Below are 25,697 nucleotides of genomic sequence, written 5' to 3' on the forward strand. Positions count from 1 at the left end.
AATCACAAGGAGGGAAAAGCAGAGAAATCCTAAAAGACTCTTTAAGATGTCTGTTATGAAACGCAAAAAAATAAGGGGGAGGAAACTGTTCTAGATTAAGGAGTCTGAGAGACATGACAGGTAAAGGCAAGGAGCGATCCTTGATGGGCTCTTAACACAACAGACAGCAGTGAAAATGAGCTGGGCAGGCACCGTCCTCCAGCTACGCCAGAGGCTGTGGTGGGAGGATCACTTGCGTCCAGGTCAAGTCCAGCCTGGGCAACACAGCAAGACCTCATCGCCTAAAAAAAAAGGCAGTAAGGAATGTTTTTGGCACACGTGGAGAGTATGGACTGTATCTGAGATAATATTATTTGTATCATCCTTAAAGATGTGATAATGGTATGTACTGTGGTTATGTAAGATTATCTCATTAGAAAGTACTTAAGGGTGAATAGCCATCGTGTCTACAAAAAACTTTAAAATGATTCAGCAGAAAGCACAGACAGACGAGCAAACACAGGGATAGTGCAAGTGTGGCTAATGTTGCCAATAGCTGAAGGGGATGAGAACGTTCATTTTATCATTACTTTTTACCTTTCTTGCAGGTTTGAAATCTTTAAACTGAAGTTGTGGGGGAAATTGCTACTGTATAAAAACCCCTGTGATTTTTAATCACAGTAATACGTCTTCTCATAACACAGTATGATTTGTTTTACTCTTATATCCCCTAATATTTTGAAGTTTTCATCACAGATCTTAAATATTTATTCCTAGTTTTTCAATTATAAGTGGGATCTATTTTTCCATTTTCTAAAAGTATTTGCTGTTTGAGATTGGAAGACTACATATGTTAAGTTTACGACTATCTTGTTGAATTTATTTTTCCTACGGATAGCAGTTGAATCTCTTGAGTATTCCAATAATGTATCATCTACAAATAAGATATAAACTTCGGGGGCTCGACATTTAGGGTCTGTATCCCTCAGGATCCTATTACCACCACGAAAGAACCTATTTCTTACATCTTTACAAACCATTTCCTTTCTCTCACACCCAGTGGGAATCTTGGGGTAGGGGGTGGACCCCAACAGGCCTCCTGCTGCTGCAGCTACTCACATGGCAGAAGATCATGGCTTGAGCAATCGTGATGGCCCCGTACAGGTTACACAAGGCCTGGAACTTCTCGTCTCTGCTGCTGCACAGGACATAATACTGCTTGATGGTGTCCAAGGTCTCCTCCTCACGCTTCAGTTTGATAACGTTTGGCTCCGGGACCACTTTCTGGGCAAACTTCCACACGGAGTCTTCAAATGTGGCAGAGAAAAGCAGCATCTGGCAGTTCCTGGGCAGCATCCTGCAAGGTAAGGCCCAGGCATCTGGCACCACCCTGTGGTGTCCAGTGGAAGGAGCAGGTGCACAGCCACCCCGGCCTGGACGGTCTGGGTCCCCGGGGAGGAGCAGCAGCAGACCTGGGTGGGCACAAGGCTGGGGGAGAGTCCTCAGGTCTCCTTCCTCAAGCCAGGCTGGGAGGGCGTATGGTCAGTGCTGACATGGAAATGGCCCAAAGTACGAGAGTAAAGAACTCGACAGAAGCGAGAAGGGTTCATATTAAAGGAGCAAAGGGAGAAGATGCTGCAGATCGGGAGGCTGAGAAGTTCCTACCTCTGGATGCGGATGCTCTGATCCTGGTGGCCCTGAGTAGCTATCATCACGTCAGCCTCATCCAGAACAAACACCTTGATCTTCTTGGGGTCAATGAACTTGAGCTTGGAGCACCAGTCCAGCACGGTCCCAGGGGTCCCGATGACAATCTGCTCACTGATCTTTTGACCCCTTTCCACTGTGGAGACCCAAGACGTTTTCCATGGGTATTTCAAAGGCAAAGCCAGCTCTGGAAATCAAAGCCCTGCCCATCCTTCCAGGACTAGTAGAACAAGTTAATCCCAAATTTCAAAACACACATGAGTTTTTTCTGTCACGTGGGCAGAATCAAATCCCATAGTGAACCCTAACTAAGCATCAGTTTCCTTCTCCTATAATGCAACATCATCCACCTCTTCTCTTTATCCTTACTTTTATTCTTTTCTTAGCATCCAGTCACTCACAGGTTCCTCCTAAATTGGTAGTGGTGAGTCCCAGGCTCCTGGCTCAATAATTTTTTCCTCTGTTATCTGGTCTGTAGATATCCCACTTGTGTAGACAGATAGTTTACCTAAGCACAAATTCCCTTTGATCTAAAAAAATACTACATTACAGCCAGATGCAGTAATCCTACCACTCTGGGAGGCCAAGGTGGGAGGACTGCTTGAGGCCAGGAGTTCAAGACCAGCCTCAGCAAGAGCAAGATCCTGTCTCTACAAAAAAATAGAAAAATGAGCAGCAGGTGGTGGCATGCGCCTATAGTCCCAGCTATTCAGGAGGCTGAGGCAGGAGGATGTCTTGAGCCCAGGATTCTGAGGTTGCAGTGAGCTACGATGACACCACTGCTCTCTAGCCAGGGCAACAGAATGTCTCCCAAAGGAAAAAACAAAACAAAAAAACCACTACATTACTTTCAAACTATAGCTGGTGAGAAATTGTTACAACTATTTATCAAAATTACTAATGCATATACCCTTTGCCCAACACTTCCACTGTTAGAAACTAATCCTGGAGGTATATTCATGTAAAGTAACGTGCAAGAATATGCACACAGTAAGGAGGTAACTGGTTAAGTACGACACACCCAATGGCTGACATCCATAAAAGTGCTTAGGAAGTGATATGAAATAATCTCCAAAATTATTAAAAGTCAAAAAGGGGGCCGGGCGCGGTGGCTCACGCCTGTAATCCTAGCACTCTGAGAGGCTGAAGCGGGAGGACTGCTTGAGATCAGGAGTTTGAGACCAGCATGAATAAGAGTGAGACCCTGTCTCTACTAAAAATAGCTACTCGGGAAGGTGAGGCAGGAGGATCACTTGAGTCTAGGAGTTCCAGTCCAACTTGGGAAACACGGGGGTGGGGGGGGGAATCCTATCTCAGCAAAAAGTGAAAAAAGTTAGCTTATATACTGAAAAGAGTGAAAAAGATATGTGTAACATGTATGTGTGAGTTTACATGTACAGTGCATACACACACGCATATGTATATATTACTTGCTTACAGCAGCACAGAATGTCTCTGGCAGCACACAAACTGGTTAGTAGTGGTTGTCTCTAGACGGAGAACTAGGTGGTTGGGGGCAAGCAAGAAAGAGGTTTCTATCGTAAATTCTCTTCAATTTTGAAACATGTTACTGTCTTAACTATCTTAAAAATTAAAAAATTATTAAATACTAGATATTAAAAATATCAAAAATTTGAAACCTATCTAAAAATAAAATCACTGTATTGAGGTGAAATGGCCTTTCTTTAGGAATTCAACTATCCACTGGAAAAGTTTTAAATTAACACTTAAAATCATTGTAGTTTCTCAGTGCCTACCGGCTGTCAGTCAAAATTAGAACCTTTAATTAGGCCCTGAGACAGTGAAGTCCCACGTTACAAAACAATCTAGGAAGATACATGTTGTCACAACTTACATTTCACTTAGGTTGAACTAATCAGTTTGAGATATTAGATAAACACAAACAAAAATATCCAAAATACCCAGCCTCACAATTTCTGGATAAAGTGCTTTTGCTGCATGCCAAAGCACAACGGTTTTCTTTCTTTCTTTTTTGGAGACAGGGTCTTGCTCTGTTGCCCTGGCTAGAGTGCAGTGGCATCAGCCTAGCTCACTGCAACCTGAAACTCCTGGGCTCAAGCGATCCTCCTGTCTCAGTCTCCCAAGTAGCTGGGACTACAGGTGCACGTCACCATGCTCAGCTAATTTTTTCTATTTTTAGCAGAAACAGGGTCTCACTCTTGCTCAGACTGGTATATCAAACTCCTGACCTCAAGCGATCCTCCAGCCTCAGCCTCCAGAGTACTAGGATTACAGGTGTGAGCCACTGTACCCGGCCTGTGATTACTTTTAAAGGATGGCATCTGACCCCAACCTACCATCCTCAAGTCCTAATCCCTCTCACATCCCATAACTTTGCAAGCCAAATGCAAAGCCCCGTATTCTTCGGTGAAGATATCCATGAGCTATGCAGGGACTTCTGACAACTCAAAATCTTATTTTAAGACAGAAAATTGTTAACAAATTAGCAGGTATTTAAATAGATTTGCTAAAAGACATACATTTAGTTAGGCTTCAAGGTCAGACTGAACTAAAAAGTTGAATAAGGTTATCACATCTTTAAAATTCAAACGCTCAACTGCCCTACCCTGCTGACTGCTTAGGTCTCACCCCTTATACTCACATTTATTGCCTCGCACAGCATAAGCAAGCTTCAGTTCTGGATGAAATTTGCCCATCTGCTCAATCACTTTTCCTGTTTGAAGTGCCAGCTCATACGTTGGGGAGAGGCACAAACACTGACGGAGAAATCAGAAAGGATGAGTTTAGGAGAGCCATTGAGTAACAGACGACAAGCTTAGCAACAAGTATGCTGATGTTATTACCATGCGAATAGTGCAGTGACCTGCATCATCCAAACCAGGGCCACCTTTCAGTTACAGGCCGAAGCCTTCAGTAGGGAACCCTGGCTTGGTGCAGGCCTTTGAAAGGCGCTGTGGAAGGCTGCTGCTTCCAAATGACTTCTGCCCAGGTCAGGGCCTGGTTTGCTAACCACCTCTGCCTGAGGTGTTAGAAACTTCAACCCTCTCTTTTAATCCCTCACCAGGTGGCACTGCCCTTCCCAGGGCAGGCAAGCCAGGGCTGCCAGGCTTCCCAAGCCCTCACCTGGGGGTATCTCTCTGCTGTTTCCACTCGACTCAGCATGGCCAGGACGAAGGCAGCTGTTTTGCCAGTGCCAGACTGAGACTGGGCAATCAGGTTCTGTGGGCTGCATCAAGGAATAACAGAAATGAAATTAACATTGGTTAAACACAATAAAGCAACAATGTTCTTTCTGGATGGAAGGAATATCTCTCCCTTTATGCCTCTCTATGTTATCCAGATTTTCTTCATTGAGCACAAATTACTTTGATACTCATTTTTTGAGACAGGGTCTCATTCTGTTACCCAAGCTGTTGTGCAGCGGCAGGATCTTATCTCACAGCAACCTCAACCTCCTGAGCTCAAGCAATCATCCTGCCTCAGCCTCCCATACTGCTATGATTACAGGTGTGAGCCACTGCACCTGGCCACTGTGATACCTTTTTTATATATTGTTTAAAAAACAGCTTAAATAGGAAATAATAGTTGTTTTAGACAAGATCACACCAAAAAGTCCTCATTCTAGACTCTAGCACAGCTAGTCTTCTACCCCAAGGGCCCCATGGAAATCAAGAGTTCAGAATAAGAACTGTGCTCAGACAAGTCCCCAATGATGTTTCCTGCTGAGCCACCATGTGTCCCCAGGACTTGGCTCCTTATGTACTGTTTCCCCATCTTTATGGACAATGTAAGATACCAAGTCGGATGGATGTTTTAGAGGCAACTTTTATATTCTACTTCTCCCAGTGTCATGGGAATAGGTGGCATTTTTGTCATTAGAAAAGATAAAGTTAAGCAAAAAAAGTCGTTACATCTCACTTTAAGATACAAAGAAGAAAAAAATTGCTATATAAAGTACGATATCATTTATTTAGGGTTTAAAAACATGTAAACTACTCTTCAGAGTCTTAAGGACACATACATAGGGAGTAAAAGTATAAAGAAACCTGAGGGAATGACAGCCCATCTCAGAGAGGGGCTCACTCTGGTTGGGGGGAGGGATGTGAAGGGAGGGGCATCGGGGGGCTTCATGGGGCAACCGGATCCATGTTTCATTCCTTGGCAGTACAGGGCTGCGGGTTTCTTGGCATTGTTCTTCATACCTTTTTGGAGATCTCAAGCATTCCAAAATAACTTTTAAAAACCCAATTTTTAAAACTGCATACAACAGCCAGGCACAGTAACTCAAACCTGTAATCCTAGCGCTTTGGGAGGCCGAGGTGGGAGAATCGATTGAGGCTGGGAGTTTGAGACCAACCTGGGCAACAGTGAGACCCCATCTCTACAAAAAGCAGAAAACATTAGCCAGTCATGGTGGTGTACCTGTAGTCCCAGCTGTGATGCCACCATGCTCTAGCCTGGGTGACAGAGCAAGACCTCAAAAATAAAAAAAAAAACCTGCATAGAATCAAGTACTACCTTTTCTATCAGTTTTTACCATAAAGTGCGGAGGGGCAGAAACTGTATCCAATTCCATGTGCTTCACCGCACTTGCCCAAGCTACTTTCCTGAGGAAAAAGGTCGCCCCACACGGCCCCTTTTGTTCTCAGGCACAATAACAGCTGTTTGTGGGAGACTTTATTTAATCAAATTCAGAAGGGATGTGCTTGGTTCTGCATACTCACGGTTCAGCAAGCATCATGGGTAACGCATTCTCTTGTATCTTGGATGGTCGATTAAAGCCCATGGCGTAGACTCCCTGGAGAAGCTGTGGTTTTCTAGGAGGCCAAGGAGACAGGATGGATTCCTAGTAGTTGAAATTGTTTCAGAAGGCCTAGAATCTTACTGTTCCCTGTATCTAGCAAGGAATGATGCTTCCTACCTCTGTCAGACATAATTTCCTATGCCTTAAAAACCACCATCTAAAACCAAACCGAACCACCATCTTTCCCTAAGAAATTTTAATCTGCAGCTATTCTATAATTCGTAAAATACAGACTGGTTTCCTTTCCTGGAGAAATTCATGCTTTCAGCAGATCCACAAATCTGGCTGCCTGGGATAGTAAGTGTCCCCTGGATATAGCAAGGGTAGTAGTAGTCATTAACTCATAGCACAAAATAAAATAAACATTGCTTACTATACTGTTAAAATTTACAAGTCTCTTCAGAGCATGACATTTCAGTTTTAATTTCTCGGTGCACATGTTAAAATCGAACCACAGTCCTTTTGTGTTCCGCAGCCCTTCCAAAGTCAGTTGTGCAGACGCTCAGGACCATCAACAGGTAAGAAAACTGACGAAGCCAGCTTCTAGCAGCTGATATACAGTAAATAGGTAAGGGCAGTTCAGTTATCACACTGAACTTTACGAATGCTCAGATTTAGATATTAGGTCTAGTCAAAATCAGTAATAGAAAAACATCAACTTCTTATATAAGCAGCTACACGACAATTATCAATTAAAGTTGTTCTTACATTACATTTACAATAAACTCTATGCTACCTTCAAAGTGACAGGGTATTTAATAAAAACCATATCAGATTGTTCCTAAAGAAAAATTAGACCTTCCTCAGGGTTGAGCTCATTGTAAAATAGATAAATAAATAAAACAAAATAAAATAAAAAAAAGTCAGACCAAGTCAAGATTTCTGTTCTCTAAGCATTAGAGTTTAACAGGGTCTTTAAAAGGCAAATTCTTCTGGCATATGTTGGTTCACAGACACAAAGAACTTTAAAAACATAACCTTTGGCGTCTTTCATTTGGAAGAAAAAGCCGTGACACTTGGCAGCTTCTAATTTGGTCATCAAGGAAATAGACACTACCTAAACACGATTCAAATGATCCAATAGCTTCCTCTGCCTCATTATTTTTCCTGTATTTTTCAGATTAACTCAAATCTTTTTCAGTACAAAACAGACCAAGTACACTAGGCAGCCTAGGTTTGTTTATTTCCTTTTGCTACCAACAGCTAAATCAGAGAACTTGCCTTTCAAAGAGGACACTTCATTAAATTGAGAACTGAAGTCTTTTAAATGAAAGGAACTTAAAAAAAAAAACCACTGGTACTTGGAAAATGTCTATCTCAGGAAATAGAGCACATCTACTTGCCCTGACACAGTTTAAGAACAGAAGCAGACATGACAAATTTGTTGAATAAAGCCCTTGACATAGAAAAGTATAATTTCCAGAAAATGTTAAAAAAAAAAAGTCACACTTTAAAAAAAGTGTTCCTTATAATTACTTTATTAGTAACTAGTAAGCTCTCTTATTTTAAGTATCTCTTACTCATTGGTAATAGTTAGAAGGAATGCGGCCTCTATTTGCCCACAGCGGGTGTAATGTAGATTTTGCTGAACAAGGCAAAGAATCCATCTAGTCCCCCACATTCTTATGCACCTGCTATTTCTGTCTGTGTGATCCAGGCAGACAGCAAGACTGGTAGGTATGTCTTGTGTTCCTCATAACACCATGGACAATGGCAGGTATGTAAACCAGTGACCCATAAAGACCTCTTACTGACATACTGAAGAAAACAAAAAACATGGTACGACCTTTCATAATTTTCTGCCTTTAAAATGATAAGTTAGAAGTTATTCTTAGCACAATGCCATAAAAATGTTCCTTTAAAGCTTCAGTCTGGATTTTTTTTTTTTTTTTTAATTCCAGGACTGTCAAAGGTGCTTTCCACTGAGGATACCAGGAACCCAGACTCTTTTGACAGATTTTATGATAGAAACAGGCTGTTCTTAAGACCGTAAACCCTAGAGTCTAACAAAAGGGCTTACCTAATAAGAAATGTTCCTGACATCCAGAAATCACCTGTCAGCCAATATTTTATTGAAAGTTCTAAGAGCATAAAAGAAAAAAGACTTTCAGCTATAATGAATAAATCTGTGGCATTTAAAAATTCCTACCAAGAGTAGAATTGGGTAGCCAAGAGACAAGGGTGGGAGATTATTACTGTAAATTTTTTCATACGTTTTGATTTCTGAATCATATGACTTATAACCTATTTGAAGAAGAAAATACATTAATTTTTTAAAGTAAAAGTAGAAAGTTAAGTTCCCACAGGAATCTCTGAGATGCTAAGTTTTAGAGGGAGGGACTGGCAAGGAACAGCCATTCGAAGAACAAATACTCACAGCCGAAGCTCTTCAAAAGACTTCACTGAGTAGAGGGGGGAGTTTGGATCCCGCTGCAGGACTTCCACTTGGTTGGTGTTGTCGACAAGGTTGCTTCTGATCAGCTTGTTGAGCAAGGACTGGGCAGCTCTGTCCTCTGTCAGGAAGAAACCAGTAGATTTCCTTCATACTCACCTGGCAAAGCCCCCCCTTGTAAAACCGCTTCCTCTCCCTCTCCACGCTGGCACCTGGGCAGCCAAGCATGGTTGGAGAAAAGCACAATCACAGTGACAGGTCTCACTTTAAACTCCTGACCACTACACACAAATGGGCAGAGCTGCCCACCAACTCTTTGCTTCCACAGTCCGCTCACACAGTCTTCTCCTCAAACCTCCATTTATACTTTTTCCTCTCAAACATACAACCCCTCACATGCTTGCTCACGACCAAGGCAGCACAGCCACTTGCATTTGTGCCCATGTTTCCCACCTTCCCTCCTGTGACTGGACAAAAGCCTGTGCTTCTCAAGCTAACCTCCCTGCTTGTCCAATAGTTCTGGTCCCTTCGTACCCATAGGACATTTTTCTCAACACTGACTCTCTTGCATTATCAGTTTCCTCCTCCACTGGATCATTCCCATCATTTTTTAAAGACAGGGTCTCAGTCTGTCACCCAGGCTCCGGTGCAATGACACGATCATAGCTCGCTACAACCTTGAATTTCTGGGCTCAGGTCACCGACCTACCCACCTCAGCCTCCCAAGTAGCTGGGACTACAGGTGTGGGCTACCACGCGTGGCTAATTTTCAAATTTTTGGTAGAAATGGAGTCTCATCATGTTGCCCAGGCTATCCTCCAACTCCTGGCCTCAAGCAATCCTTCCACCTTGGCCTCCCAAAGCACTGAGATTACAGGCCTTTTATTTTTTTTAACACCGCCCCCACCCACCCCACCCTGCAGCTCAACTTCAATAGCCCTTGTCAAGCTCACCAATGACTTCCACACCGCCAAATCAATCTAATGGTCAATTTCTAGTTCTTCTCTTAATCAACTACTACCTATATTTGACACTCTACAAACACTTCCTTTTTGGCTTCTGGGGCAACACACTCGCTTGCGTCTCCTCCTATCTCACTGATTGCTCCTTCTCATCTCCTCTGCTGATCCCTCTCCTCTCCCTGATCCTGAAGCTCAGAGTGTCTCTTGTTCCAGGAAGGCAGGCCCTGGGTCATACTGTCTCTTGCATTATCAGTTTCCTCCTCCATGGGCCAACAGCAGTTACCTTTCTCTTCTTCATCTGTTTTCTCAGCAGTGGTACTGGTTTTCACAACACCTACACCAGAAAACAGTTGTCATAGTTAGAAAGGCAAATATTAAACCTACTTAAAAGGTGGAGCAATGAAACTACTGAAACTTATTTAAGTGATCAAAATATAAATAGTTGACATTTCTTTATGTTTAGTGGATTTTTATTTCTAGGAAGTTTTTAAGTGTATAAGACAATTTTACATTTCTAGAAGTTTTAACTAACTTCAGAGTGATCAGAATATGTCACCTCTAATTTACTAATCCTAATTTAAAATACAGCAGACACATTTTACCTATCACATTGGCAAAATTCTAATAGTTTGATTAACAAATCTGTGATGAGGTGGTGGGAAAAAAAAACACCCTCATACTTTGCTGGTAGAAATATAAATCAGTGTAATACCTATGGAGGGGTACTTTGAAAACTGATGAAAAATGCAAATGCATATACCTTTGACCTAGCAAAAATCTTTTGGAATTTTCCCTGCAAACACATTTGCACACATGTATAAAGATTAAGTTTATATTAATAGTTGTTCAATGAATCATTGTTTATAATAGCAGAAAAATGGGACCAACCCAAACATCTACCAATAGATAACTGGTTAAACAAATTATGGTGTATTGACACAATACAGTATTATAGTTATAAAAGAGAGCAAGGAAGCTCCACATACTAATCAGGAAAGCTTGCCAAGATACATTGTTGAGTGAAAAAGTAAGTGTACGATATACACTTTTTTTGCTTAAAAAAGCGATGATACAAGAATCTATATTTGTATTTGCTTTGCATAAAGAAACTTTGGAAGAATATTAAAAATCCAATAACAATGGGATGGGGTAATGTTATGGGTTGAATTATCCTCCCCTGAGGTCCTAACCAGTGCCTCAGAATGTAACCTTATTTTGAAATACAGTTGTTACAGATGTAATTAGTTAAGATGGGGTCGTTAGGGTGGACCCTAATCCTTGGATGTTTTTATATTAATACTTTCTGAGTTTTGAACACAGATTCACTTTTCAAAAAGTCAAATAAAAAATTTTAAAGAAACATTATCAAGTGAACAGCAGTACAATCCAATAGTGATCCTTAATTTTAAGGAGTCAGAGGCGAGATAGAATTTGGAAAACCGACATATTCCTCAGTAACAAAACCTAATTTACTAGCTCTCCAACATTTGCCAAAAGTTATACTAAATGAAAGCTCCTTTGTACATCGCAGCCGTGAGTGCAAAGCAGAAGCCCACGTGTGACTCTCATCTAGCTTGTCTTTACTAGTGACTCACCATTTGTATCTGCTTTGACTTTCTCTTCCTTGATCTGCAAACTGCTCATCTGAATAGGAATAAAAGGTAACAAGAGTTAAGCAAATGACCAGTAAAAGAAAAGCCTTTGAGCTAAGAGAAGCCCCCTAGAGAAAGTCTAATCCAAAATGACTTCAGAAGCTATATTCAGGGAGTTGGTTTGTTCTGCTCAAGGCAAAACTGCTAAAAGCTTCTTTGAAAACATTTCATATATCTTTGACAGCTTTAAAAAAGGGGGAGGAGGGTGGACTAAATGTAATGGTAGGGGGGGAGTATGAAAAAGTCTCAGTCTCTCCCAACTTATGTTCTGTTTTCTAGAGAATGTGTTCTAATGTTCTGTCTCTTTTTTGGGGGAGACAAGAGTCTCACTCTGTCACCCAGGCTAGAGTGCTGTGGCATCATCATAGCTCACTGCAACCTCAAACCCTTAGGCTCAAGTGATCCTCCTGCCTCAGCCTCCTGAGTAGCTGGGACTACAGGTGCGCCACCGTGCCCAGCTAATTTTTCTATTTTTTGTAGAGACGAGGTCTCATTCTTGCTCAGGCTGATCTCGAAATGCTGATCTTAAGCAATCCTCCCACCTCAGCCTTCCAGAGTACAAGGATTACAGGCGTAAGCCGCCATGTCCAGCCCCAGTGTTGTTTTTCTAGAACATTTAACCTTCATTAAATATCTATTACGGTCACCTGCTGCATAATGTTTCGGTCAGTGACAGACTGAATATACAACAGTGGTCCCATAAGACTATAAGGGAGCTGAAAAATTCCTATCACTTAGTGACATCACAGCCATCAGAATGTCATGATGCAATGTATCCTCAGGTGTTTGTGGTGATACTGGTGTAAACAAACCCACTGCGCTACTAGCTGTTTAAAAAGTAAACCAAATCCTAGCACTCTGGGAGGCCAAGGTGGGAGGATCGCTTGAGGATGGAGTTTGAGACCAGCCTGAGCAAGAGGGAGATCCTGTCTCTACAAAAAATAGAAAACTGAGCTGGGCATGGTGGCACACTCCTCTAGTCCCAGCCACGCAGGAGGATGAGGCAGGAGCATCACTTGAGCCCAGGAGTTCGAGGCTGTAGTGTGCTATGATTGCATCTGTGAATAGCCACTGCATGCCAGCCTGGGCAGCAGAGTGAGAGTCTGTCTCAAATAAATAAAAAGTAAAAAAAATAAATAAAACTTTTTAAAACTAGAAAAAAGCTGGCTGGGCACAGTGCCTCATGCCTATAATCCTAGTACCCTGGGAGGCCGAGGCAGGAGGATCCCTTGAGCTCAGGAGTTGGAGGTTGCAGTGAGCTATGATGATATCACTATACTCCACTCTACCCGGGGGCGACAGAGTGAGACGCTGTCTCAAAAAAAAAAGAAAGAAAGAAAATATTTCTATGCTGCTATACAAGGTGTTTGTGTTTTAAGCTAAGTGTTATTACAAAAGAGTCAAAAAGTTAAAAACATTTAAAAGTTTGTAAAGTAAAAAAGTTACAATAGTTACAAAGCTAAGGTTAATTAATTAATTAGAAAAAAATTTTTTTAGAGACAGGATCTTGCTCTGTCGCCTAGGCAGGAGTGCAGTGGCGTGATCACAGCCCGCTACAACCTTCAGCTCCTGGCCTCAAGTGATCCTCCCATCTCAGCCTCCCAAGTAACTGGGATTACAGGGTGGAGCCACTGCGCCTGGCAAGGTTAACTTATTATTGAAGAGAAATATTGTTTACAAATTTAGTGTAGCCTAAGCTGTAGAGTAATGCAGAGTGATGTCCTGGGCCTGCACATCCACTCACCACTCACTCACTGACTCACCCGGAGTAACTTCCAGCCAGTCCTGCAAGCTCCATTCGTGGTAAGCACCTACTATATAGGTGTACCACTTTTTTATCTTTTATACTATATTTTTACTCTTTCTATATTTAAATATGCTTAGACACACAAATACTTAGCACTGTGTTGCAATGACCTATAGTATTCGGACAGTACCATGCTGTATAGGTTTGTCGCCTAGGAGCAACAGGCATGTAACCTAGGTGTGCAGCAGGCCACACCATCTAGGTCTGGGTTAGTACACTCTGTGATGTTTGCACGATAACGCAATCGCCTGTATCCCTCTGGTTAAGCGATGCATGACTGTGCATCCTTTCAATGGCACAAACACAAAGTTCAGTGAAGAATGATACCATCTAAATATTTCAAACAAGTTTTTCTTTTTAATCCTGAAACCCACAGTGCATTAACGCAACACTTAGCAAATAAATTACCATCCTCTTTCTTGTATCAACCACCTAAATTATGTTAAGGTAAAAGCTGAATTATTACAATAAAAGAATTGACACAACCAAGCTCCTGATTTTGAAAATCTTCCAGGAACTTGAACAAAAAGGTTTTTTCATTTACTGTTGGCCATGTAGTCCTAGTCAATACAAACGTGCTTACTAAGCTGCAAATGAAAGTGCAAGCAGAGCAATATGGATAAAATCGTAATCAAGCCTCCACTTTCGTGAGAACAATTTTTCCATGTTTGGTGTTGGTAAGAATAAAGGAGTGACATAAAGGTGGTATTATAAATGTGTTGTCAGGTCGAGGAACTCCCACATCAAGCCTGGGCCAAGCCCTGCCCCCAATGAGCTCCCTGAATTTATGTAATAGTTCATTATTCTTATGACGACAGCCAGTGCTTCCTGCGGGCTTCCTACACCTTGCCAAATGATATTTCCCCCTCCAATCTGCGTTCCCCCCACTACTGACCCTGCGCTTGGCCTTTGAAAGAAGGAAGTCCTCGGCCACTATTCCAATGCCAAAAAAAAAAAAAAAAAAAGTAAGAGTATTCATCTGATCTTTTTAGAAATCAGGTTTCCAGAGAAAAATCAGATCAACACACTTCTTCCCCGGTGGCAGATCCCTTTCCCTCAGGCCGGTGGGAGGCGTGGCACATGTGGGGAAGGTATCTCACACCGGAATTTAGCCACTGGTTAATCCTCGCTTCAGGCCGAACGCACAGGGATCCACAGAAGCAGACTCCTGGGCTGCTCTGAAACTGGGACTGAGATAACCTGGAGTTTCCTAATCCACGGTCTCCAGAAAATTGAACTAATGGGGGCCAGGGGGAAAACTGCAACTAAACCCACTGTACTGCCATTCGTATGAAGAACAGACGTGCTAAGAAACAGTGACATGTTTAGGGCCCACACAAGGGGATCCTACTAGCAAGAATTTGTCAGGATTTACTCAGCTGCGTTCAAAAACTACTGGCAGACAAATATTCCCGTCTTGGGAGATACCTCATGGGAAAGAGGTAAACCACCAATTCCCCATTTCCCTTCATTCTGGATTCATCCTCACTGAGCCACTTTCTGATTGTTAATCTTGCCTTGCACAGAAGGTAGTGTCCTTGACACGGGACACAAGTGTTTTGTTACAATAAAAGTATTTTTGCCCCAACCTAATTAATTTCCTGGTCTCGAAAAGGAAAGGAGAAAAAAAGAAATTTAACTGGTAATACGGTCAGAAAGCAGCAGCGAAGGAGGCTAGTTGGGTCAGAAGTGAAGCCAGTAACGAGAGAACTGGCACCAGGGTCCTTTCTGTTTCTACAGCCTCAGTTCAGACTCTCATCTTTTCTTAGGGTTCCTAAAACTGCATCTGAACTAAACTGCCCCACACACCTCTCCCTCCTTCCCCCTGCCCTCCCCGAACCCATTTTTTGTATGTCAGAAAAGAGTCTGAAGGGAGAAGCAGAAAAGCAACGCGGAGAAAGCAGTGACCTGAGAGCACGGCCACCGCCATGAGCCTCCTCAACAAGCCCAGGGGTGAAATGACCCCAGAGGAGCTACAGAAGCGGGAGGGGGAAGAATTTAACACTGGTCCACTCTCTGTGCTCACACAGTCGGTCAAGAACACCACTCAAGTGCTTATCAATTGCCGCAGTAACAAGAAACTCTTGGGCCGTGTGAAGGCCTTCGATGGGCACTGCGACATGGTGCTGGAGAATGTGAAGGAAATGTGGACTGAGGTCCCCAAGAGCGGCAAGAGGAAGAAGAAGTCCAAGCCAGTCAACAAGGACCGCTACATCTCCAAGACGTTCCTGCGCGGGGACTCGGTCATTGTGGTCCTGCGGAACCCACTTATTGCTGGCAAGTAGGGCCGCCTTCCTGCCGACAACTTGGTCCCCTGTCCTGTGAACAACTGCTCTTTGTGATGGCAATAATAAAGCTGTGTTTTTTTTCTAGTGAAAAAAAAAAAAAAAAGAGTCTGAAGGTACACCTTTGTCCACACAAGCTCAAAAACTTCCAGTGGCTTCTCAAAGCTCAAACCAAACAAACATTCTCATTGTATGTATGCAAACACAGGGTCTGTTTAGCATTGTGCTTTCTCTGTCCCCTGTCATCTTCACTATCTCTAGACTGCAGAGCCACATGATAACCTAATACCACGAATCCCTTATTAAGTGAATGTACACAGGTCTGTATGGTAAAAGAAAAAAAAAAAAAGGGAGGTCCTCCCAAACCGTTAGAAAACATTTGGCTGGTTCACAGGCAGTGAGTTATCTCGCTTGATTATTCAGTCGGTTACAGATTGAACTCCTTGTTCTACTACTTTCCCCCTTCTCACTACTGCACTTGACTAGTCAAAAAAAAAAAAAAAAAAAGAAAGAAAAGAAAAGAAAACATTTATTTACCCCAGCCTCTTGATAAGCAGAATGGTTAGAATCAGACACCAAGTATGTTTAGGCCTATATTTGTGACAGTCCTATCACAGTTAGATTAGGGTCATAGATTTAAAAAGATTTGAAACCAATTATCAGTAACTGTCTTTCAGGGGCAATGTGATGCTAAACATTAGATTTTTAAACTCTAGAATACAACAATCATGTCCTTTACGACAGTTTTTAATTTCTTCATGGAAACGGCCAGTTTTATCCCTCTGCCCTGATCCTTCTCTGAACTCCAGCGCCACACTTCCCAATGCCTGCCAGGCGCGGTGCGGAAGTTGACACCGCAGGCCTGACCGCTGTCCTTGGGAAAGCCTGCTTGCAAGGCTGGCCCTGGGCTAGCATCTGGGAACTTAGATTTCGGGAAGATTCCGACCATTCCCACAACTGGTAAGAGGGGGTCACTATGCCTAAATTGTTTGTAAAAACACGTGGTTTATACTAAACACTCACTTTCCTTCTGGAAGTCTGGAATTTGGCACATGCTAGGCAGAGGGAGACAACGGGACAGGCTCCCAGTAAAAACCCTGAGCACTGAGTCTCTAAGGAGCTTCCCTGACAACACTTCACATACGTTTTACTATTTGTTGCTGGAAGAATTAGGCATGTTCTGTGGACTCTACTGGGAGATGACTCTGGGAAGTTTGTACCTGGTTTCCTCTGGACTTTGCCCCATGAGCCTTTTCCTTTTCTAATTTTACTCTCTATCTTTTCACTGTAATAACTCATAGCCATGACTACAACTCTATGCTGAGTCCTGTAAGTCTTCCTAGCAAATCATCAAACCTAGACAGTTGTTGGGGACTCCGAGATGTCTCCTTATCAAGATGTCTCCATATCTCAAGTTCGGACCAGCCAAACCTGAACTCATGATTCTCCATTCCAAGTGTGCCTTTCCTCCCGCTTTCTTGTTTCTGTTATTGACACTTTAGTAATAATACCTATAGGATCCAGGTTGAAAACAGTAACTCCTGGCTTTATCTCCTCCTTTCCTTTTTATATTATGTTAGCAAATCCTGCACATTCTGCCTTCATGTTATCTCTTGAATCCATCATCACTTCCACTGCCGGACATACGCTCTCTCTGGGCTATCAGAATAACGTCCACACCGATCTCCTTTCCTTCAGGCATCTCTCCTTCCAATAGACTCTGGCCTCTGCAGCCCAGTAAATCTTGCCAGCCCTGAGATCTAATCTTGTCAGTATCCCTCTTAAAATTCCCCAAACCTACCAGAGAAAGCCTTTCTCCTTTAAGTTCTCAGTTAAGGCCCAAAGTACACTCTCTGCTCTTGCCCCAACCCAATAACCTTAAGCCGCAGCAAAAATGAATTCTGACTCCTGTTCTCTAGGCAAGTCCAGCACTTCTGTGAATTCCTCCTCCTGAAATGCCCTTAGCCTCCACCTCTATCTTGAACGTGACTCATTCTTTAATACCAGCTCAAATGGAAACTTCTTCACAAGCAACACCCCTGATTTGCCTACTTATAAAGGTCCTCTCTCTGCTGAGAGCTCCTCTCTCTCATCATTCTCGCCACTTCCACAGCACCCCCTCCCTTCTAGCCTTCCTAACTAGATTACAAAGCTGCTTCCCATACTCCACCGGGCACAGTCCATTTCAAACACCTGCTGACAAACTGATAATGCCCCCAAAGCAATGAAGGGCGGCTGGGAAAGAAATACAGTTTAGGCATTAACAAGTTATATAAGACTGAAACTACAAAAAAGTCTATATTCTTAAAACCAACAGTCCATTATCACTAAACAAATCTAAACTTTAGGGCTTAGATATAAGAACACAAAGCCACCATTTGCAATATAATCACACTCCAGTCGAATGGATCGTCATTAATCAAAGAACCAGTATATGAAACTAAATGTCACCTTAAGCATCAATGAAACAATTTGTAGTGCCTCCCTCCAACATTTGCAGTAAATTGAGACGTTAAATCTAAACCTGAATCTGTCAATCTGTAAAAAACTACAAACTGCCAACCACGTTAAGCATAGATCTAAGAAATGTTAAATACAGAGTAGCAGAGGAACACGCAAAGACTAGTCCCTTAATGAAAAAGGAATCGGCATCTAAGTTTGCCTTTCCTTACAATGTCGCGAAGGAGGAGGAGTAATATGGGAAAGCTGCATACACAGCGCGACGGACTCACCACAGGATAAAGCTCTTAACTAGCCCAGCTGAACATAAGAAGCTCGATATTGGTCTCTTTGGCCCTAGGAGCAAAATAAAGGCCAAGTGACTGCCCGCGACAAACTCCTGGACAGTGCCGGCCCAGGGCCTGCCCAAGCCGGGGAGCTCCTGTGCTCGCAGCGGCGTCCGCTTGGGCCCTTGCCACGTTCTCCCCCTGGAGCCGAAGCCACTTACCGACTTGACAGCCGCTTCCTGCTCGTCCACCGCCAGAGCCCACGAGTCTGTGGCCATGGTCCCGAAAGAGGGAGGCCGACTTGCGAGAAACCGCAGCGCGCTGCGCGCCAGCACCGGCCCCGAGCCCGCCACCGGCGCGAGAACGCCACTCACGCGGACCGGAAGCGGCGGCGCGCGCAGGTGACGGCAGTTCCCGCCGGTGGAGACGTCACCATTCCGCGCCGCGCTGGCTCTAGGGCCGGGTCTCGCCCCGCGTCTGCCTGCGGAAGCCGCGCCTGTCCCTCAGCCTTCGCCTCGTCGTGCCTTAAAATCCTTGAGTTCTGCAAAGGAAACTGTTAGTTCTCACTTCATTGCCTTACTTCGCACTGAAAAACCCAAAATTTATTTTTAAACCTGCCACGTCTCATATTAAATAAATCTCTGCGTAACTGTAGAGCTTTACGCAAAGTTCCTTGAGAATACTGCATGATGCCAGTTTTTACTAAGAACGCGACGTGTAAGAAAACAAAAACCAAAATGAATGAAAAGTCCTTTAAACTCTCATGATTCCACCACTTCAATAAATACACACAACACACAGCGTTTTCATTTTCTTCTGGGTCCTTCCAGACATTGTCATATACATCACAGCAGGGGTATTTTACATGGTCCTAAGCAAAGCATACATAAAATTCTAAGTTCAAACTTTTAATTATATTGCTGAGTATTTTTAATGTCATAATAACCGACGTAATGGCAGTATAATAATCCATCAAGCTCGTATCATGTTACCTAAGTCCCCTCTTCTTTCCTTGGAAATATAGCTTGTTTCCAATGTTTTACTATTAATGTATAACACTCCAATGAGCATCTCTGTATCATCAAAAGTCATCCTGTTTGCTCCCAGTTTATTTTTTGTCTCTCCCCACTAGAATATGAACGCTTCAAACAGAGTAAAGACATTATCTGTCTTGGTTACAGCTGATTAGTGAACCTAGAAAAGTTCATGGTGTATAGTAGACTCTCAATAAACATTTTGAAATGCATGGATGAAAAGACTAATATAGATTTCAGTTCAAAGTGTATTATTCTAGGACACATTTCTAACCATTGCAACAATCTTGTCAAAATGCATGAATGACTGGAACAGACACTTCACAAAGAGGATAGTAAGCCCATAAAAAGGTGCTCGAAATCATTAGTTATTAAGAAAATGCAAGTAAAAGCCACAATGAGATACCACTGCCTATCGTTATTTAATAGTATGGCTAAAATTAAAGGCTAATACCATGTGTTAGAAGTGATGTGGAACAACTTCAACTCATAAACTTCTGGAGGGAACGTAAAATGGCGCGATGGTTTCGTGTAACTCTTTAGCAGTTTCTCCAAAAGTTAAACATACACCTAACTCTATGATCCTGCAATTCCACTCCTGGTTATTATCCAAGAGAAATGAAACGTATGTCCATAATAGCAGATTTAGTCATAACAGTCCAAAACTAGAAACAACCCAAATGTCCATCAATAGGAGAATGGATGAACAAATTATGGTATATTTATTCAATGGAATATTATTTAGCAATAAAAAAGAACAGAATACTGACAGACACGATGAAATAGATAAATCTTACATTGTGTTCAAGGAAAGACGCCAGATGCAAGAGACACATACTGTATAATCTGTTTATATGAGATTCAAGAATAGGAAAAGTGAAATCCATAATGATAAAACCAGAACAGAGTTTTTGCCTCTGGAGGGAGGAAGTTTGAGCAGAACACAGGGAACTTCCTAGGGGACAGAATTGTTCTATACCTTGATTGGGGTCCTGGTTACATAGATGTACCAATTTGTTAACTCATGGAACTTAGTAAACTCATAGAACTGTATAGTTAAAATATCATTTTATTGCATATAAATTATACCTGTCAATAATGTTGATTAAAAACTTTAAAAAGGAATGAAAGACTGTTACATGCAATAACACAGATGAGAGATTTCCCATCTCATAGACATTATGTTGAGTGAAGAAATCCAGGCACAAAAAGAGTACATAGCACACGATTCCATTTACATATGTACAAAACAGGCATAACTAATCTATGGGTAGAAATCAGGAGAGGACCTGGTAGGGCCTCCTGCTTTGCGGTCCTTCACTGCACCCGCTGTGCCAGCGCAGGGCCTGGCTGGAGCGATGAAGGACCAAGGCCCAGCCAAGCGTGAAGAGAGAGGCAGATACTAACTACTAGCGCCAGGGAAAAGTGCTGCCCAGGAACCGTGTGCTCCCTCGGGCCACACTGAGCCTTGTGTAACCTTCCTTCTGTTGCTCAACTCCTGCCCAGGAGGAGCTGGGGGCGTCAGCTAAGCACTCTGGGCTTAAACTGCAACCTTTCTGGACCTCTAGCTCCTTATCTATAAAATGGGGCTAGTCCTCCCTACCAGGCCTCACTGGGCTGTGGGGAGGAGCTAATGATGTAATTAGGAGAGAGTGCTCCGTAAACTGAAGTATTTTACCAACATGTGATGGACGATATTGCTGCTATCAGGCAGTAGGCCGTGGTAGGTAGGAGCCTGGCTCAGGACCTAGATTGTCTGGGTTTGAATCCTAGCTTTTCCCTTTGCTACTGAGTGTTTCTGGGCTCCAGTGATCTCACCTTCAGATGGAGTGAGCAGGATTGACTGGGAAGGGGCACAGGGAAACCTTCGGGGGTAATGGAAATGCTCTGTATCTTGATTGGAGCAGTGGTTACACATGTGTCTACAATTGTCGAAACTGACAGAATTGGGCTGGGTATGGTGGTCACGTCTGCTATCCCAGCACTTTGGGAGGCTGAGGCAAGAGGACTCCTCGAGGCCAGGAGTTTGAGATCAGCCTGAGCAAGAGCGAGACCCCATCTCTACCAAAAATAGAAAAACTTAGCCGGGCATGGTCGTGCACACCTGTAGTCCCAGCTACTCAGGAGGCTGAGGCAGGAGCATCACTTGAGCCCAGTTCACAGCTGCAGTGAGCTATGATCTGGGGTGAGGAACCTGTAGCCTTGGGGCCACATGTGGCCTTCTAGATCCTTGAGTCTGGCCTTTTGACAGAATCCAAACTTCACAGAACAAATCCTCCTAGCCACTGTACTCCAGCCGGGGTGACAGAGAGCGAGACCCTGTCTCTTAAAAGAAAGAAAAAAGAAAAAAGGACACCTCACAGAATTATACACCTAATAGTGCATTGCACACTATGTATATGTTAATTAAAAATAAAACAGACCAAGCAATGTAATGAAAAAATCGAAGTTTAAAAAATACAGGTAGTAATACCTTTATTTATACTTTTACAAAAGGAGGGGATGAAGACGCTTTCTCAGCTCTTAACCACTCATCAACACAAAGGGCATGCACACGCCGGGCCACGGAAGAATGCCAAACCCCAGTCTGTCTAAGTGGCTCGTCTAATTCCTAGCATCCTCGTCAGGAACCGAGGAGAGGGCACGTTATCCTGAAGAGATGGACTAGACAGCCTGCCCTGGGTCAAAGTCAATTAACATAATGAGTTAACATTTTTAAAACGTATCCTACACGATTTACTTGAATCATCTCATTTAATTCTCACAACATCCCTACTGTTATCTCCATTTTGCAGAGGAGGAAATTGAAGTTCAGTTTACTTTCCTAAGATCAATCGGTGTAATAAGAGGCAAATCAGGAATTTGAATTCAGGGACAACCCAATTCCAAAAAGCATTGTTCTTTCAATGCCTTTGATACAAACCCAAAATCAAAACAAACGAAGAGTGCTGGACACAGGCTGGCCTCCCTGAGACGTGAGGAGCCCCTTCTGGGCCCAGGCCAGACTCGACTTTGGCTTTCTTTTCTGGGGCGGCACCAGCATCTGGTCGGCCAGGCCCTATGAGCCAGCTAATGAGCGGCGAGTGGCAGCCCTTGCCCAAGCACTGCTAACCGGCTCCAGGGCCTAGAACCCGGCTGAGGTGCCAGCTGCGTGAACGTGGTTTCTCAAACCGAACTGAGTCTTACAAGGACTTGCCTGATCACCTGACTCACAGTTTTCAACACTCAACTCTGAGTGCTGGGTTCAGCACTGGCTCCCTGACACCTTGCCCATAGCCGGGGCACAAAAAACAATGATTAATTAGGGAATGAAAGAATAAGCAATTTTCTGATCAGCAAATAACCATCACTCAACATCATGCCTTTGATTCCACGGTGTCATAGCTCCTTCTGAGCGAAGGGGTGCAGATGTGCCCTTCTTGCTCTTGCGGCCGCTGTGGCGGTAGGGACAATAGGAAGGCCGCTCTCACTCTGGGAACTACTCCTCCTTCACCTCCTGATGCCTCTGCATACTGGGTGCAACAGGAGGGGGAGGGGAAGAGGGATGCGGTAAGGATTCAGAAAATAACTTAGGAATAATGGCAGGAGCCAGACAGCTTTGTATTGCACCCACAGAGGTCTAATGACTAATTTATAATGACAAAGTGATTTTTTAAAATGGTATGCGCCAGGCATGGTGGCTCAAGCCTGTCACCATAGCACTATGGGAGGAGGCTGAGGAGGGAGGATCACTTGAGGTCAGAAGTTCCAGACCAGCATGGGCAATATAGTGAGACTCCATCTCTACAAAAAATAGAAATAATAGCTAGGCATGGTGGCACACGCCTGTAGTCCCAGCTACTGGGGAGGCTGAGGCAGGAGGATCGCTTGAGCCCAGGAGTTTGAAGTTGCGGGGCAGATTTCTCTGCAGCACCCCCTGCTGCCCAGTAGGAATTCAATGGTGATTTAGACGTTTCTTCCTACCCTCGCTGGATGTAAACACGAGGGAAGATCGATGCTTAACAAGCAGTCCTCAAAGGGGCAGGGCAATTACAGCCTAGTGGGTAAGCGCGTGGGCTCTGGAGCCAGACTGCCTGGGCTTGCTATTAATACTTCCTAGCTGAATGTTGTAGGGCAAATTACTCAACCTCTCTGTGCCTGTCTCACCTGTAAAATGGGAATCGTGACCCCTTTGTGAGGAGTGAGCTGATCTACAAAGGCCTCTAGAAAGCTGCCTGCCATAGTGCTGGTAAGGAAGGACAGGCCACTACAGGAGATTATGATGGAGGAATGGGGGACTCCTTCCTGAAGAAGTGATATTTACCATGCAAACAGGAAGGATTAGGAAGAATGAGAAAGAAGGGAAGGACGGGCAAAGAGTTCTGTGCAAGCCCGTGACCCACACCTGAGTGACGGACGACAGAGGAATGCCCACGGCAGTGGACGCTCCTGATCACAGGAGTTTGGGGCCAACTTGGGAAAACGGCGAGACTCCCTGTCCAGGTTCCTCTCCCCGTACAGGGTATCAGAGTGTCCCGAGCTCTCTTGGGGAGAGGGGGAACTTCAAGAGACCAGGAATGGCCACAGGTGAGACCTCAGGGTGGAACAAGGGTGTCCACTGAACTCCTTCCACATTGCTCCCCAACCCTCTGCAGTGCCAGGACACCCAGTTTTAGTCACCTCTCTCTTTCCCCACGCCCATCTCAGCTAGGATCCTGGAGGTGAAAATTTCTTCACCTCACCCTTAAATCCTGGCAATTTCTTTGGATTGTTTCTGCTTCAGAGTGGGCTGGGGGAGGAAATATGGCCCTCAAGAGCTGAGAAACCGGGGAGGAAAATACACAGGACCACGGGCTTGTCTGCGACACAGCCCAGCACCTGAGCAAGGTGCAGCAGGCAGCGACAGCAGAGCTGGAGCAGAGCACGAGGGGACGTAGAGCAGACGAAGCGGGCAAGTTGAGCAGCCGCCGACCTGCAGGGCCTCAAGCACCATTCAGCGCTGCACTTACGGAAAATGGAGAGTGAGCTGAGTCTTAAGCAGGAGCGGGATAATAGGACTCAAAGGCCGCAAAGATGACACTGGCTGCCCTGAGACAGATGAGCTGGAGGGACACCCCAGCGGAGACAAGCACGTGCTAGGGAGCCAGGGTAGCAGGCCCGATGATCCAGACCAGATGAATTCAACCAGCGCTGCTCTGTAGGCTAAAAACGACCAGACGGCGGCAGTGTCATTTGGTTGGAGCCAATAGAAGGTAGGATTGACAGGTGTGGTGGACTAAAAATGGCCACGAATACTCCATAGCTCCCCGGCCACCAGAAGAAGTTTGTTTCTCCACCTGTGGAACCTGGGCTGGCCCTGTGGTCAGCTCTGACCAGCAGAATGTGACAACCGTGGCACTGGGGCAGTGCTGAGCCCAGGCCTCAACAGACCTCCCAGCTGCTGCTCGCGCCCCTTAGAAGGAACCCAGAGCCCGCCTGCCACGCTGTGACTGCGGGTGAAAGACCGCGTGGAGAGGCCCAGTGGTCCCGGCTGTGTCCAGACACCAGCTGGGGGAAGGCAGCTGCATGAGAGCGCCTGGGGGAGACCCGCAGTGCCACCCAGGCAACTCTCGGAAACTGTGAAAAAGCCTGTCGTTTTAAGCCATTGTTCTGGGGTGATTTGTGACACAGCAGTGGATAATTGATACAGAAGGACTGCAGGGCAGGAAGACTCATGATGAATCCGAGGTTTCTGGCTTGAGCCACAGGCGATGAGCTGTAACGCCACGTTGTGAGGTGAAGTTGGAGGAAGAGGTGAGAGCAGAGCCGGGGCCTCTGAAGCGGCGGCGGTGGTGGCAGAGGAAGGGTTCAGTGTTGGACGCGTGGAGTAAGGGACTCCAAGAAGACATGCCGGGTGCAAGTGCCGTGTGCACAGTGGTTTCTGTGACGCTGGAGCTCAGTGATCAGGTCTTGCTATGTATCTGGGAGCCGCCCGCAAGGCCACAGGAATGGACAAGATTGCCTGTGGCAGAGTCCGAACTGGCCCAGGACAGAGCCGTGAGGAACGGGCACACTGAAGAGGTGAATGAAGGAGTCTGCCAAGGAGACTTCAAAAGAGTCAGAGAGAAGGAAGACCAGGAAGTGAGCTGTGTCACTTTGCTCCCCAGAGAGCGGCTGCAGAAAGGGCCTGTTCCTGGTGTGAAATGCTACTCAGAAGGCAAATACAAGCAACTAAAAAGTGGTTTTCGGACTAGGAACATGTAGGTCCTCAGTGTCCCGGGTGAAGCTGGCCTCAGGGGAGCGGTGGGGCCGAAGTGAGACTGCAGAGGGAGGAGGGTGGCACTCCGGCCAGAGAAGCAGCTCTCGCAAGACTTTTGGCCATCAAGGAGCCAAGGCAGGATGAGGAATA

General features: G+C 44.5%; 1 protein-coding gene and 1 pseudogene across 1 annotated transcript in view; one reads left to right on the forward strand and one right to left on the reverse strand.

The window, feature by feature from the left end:
• Window positions 1-18,728, reverse strand: part of DDX19A (DEAD (Asp-Glu-Ala-Asp) box polypeptide 19A) — a 20,308-nt gene extending 1,580 nt beyond the window's left edge. Inside the window, exons 1-9 of the mRNA XM_012641548.1 lie at window positions 18,518-18,728; window positions 11,422-11,470; window positions 10,110-10,160; window positions 8,850-8,985; window positions 6,393-6,485; window positions 4,792-4,894; window positions 4,310-4,424; window positions 1,645-1,822; window positions 1,099-1,336 (exon numbers count right to left, since the gene is read on the reverse strand). Of these exons, the coding sequence (XP_012497002.1) occupies window positions 1,099-1,336; window positions 1,645-1,822; window positions 4,310-4,424; window positions 4,792-4,894; window positions 6,393-6,485; window positions 8,850-8,985; window positions 10,110-10,160; window positions 11,422-11,470; window positions 18,518-18,574 (1,020 nt within the window). The 5' untranslated portion in view covers window positions 18,575-18,728. The remainder of the gene's footprint in view (window positions 1-1,098; window positions 1,337-1,644; window positions 1,823-4,309; window positions 4,425-4,791; window positions 4,895-6,392; window positions 6,486-8,849; window positions 8,986-10,109; window positions 10,161-11,421; window positions 11,471-18,517) is intronic.
• LOC105808005 lies at window positions 15,214-15,634 on the forward strand (annotated as a pseudogene).
• Window positions 18,729-25,697: the final 6,969 nt, after the last annotated feature.

The sequence above is a fragment of the Propithecus coquereli genome, unplaced genomic scaffold, assembly GCF_000956105.1.
Source record: "Propithecus coquereli isolate 6110/MARCELLA unplaced genomic scaffold, Pcoq_1.0 Scaffold165, whole genome shotgun sequence".
NCBI classification, from domain to species: domain Eukaryota; kingdom Metazoa; phylum Chordata; class Mammalia; order Primates; family Indriidae; genus Propithecus; species Propithecus coquereli.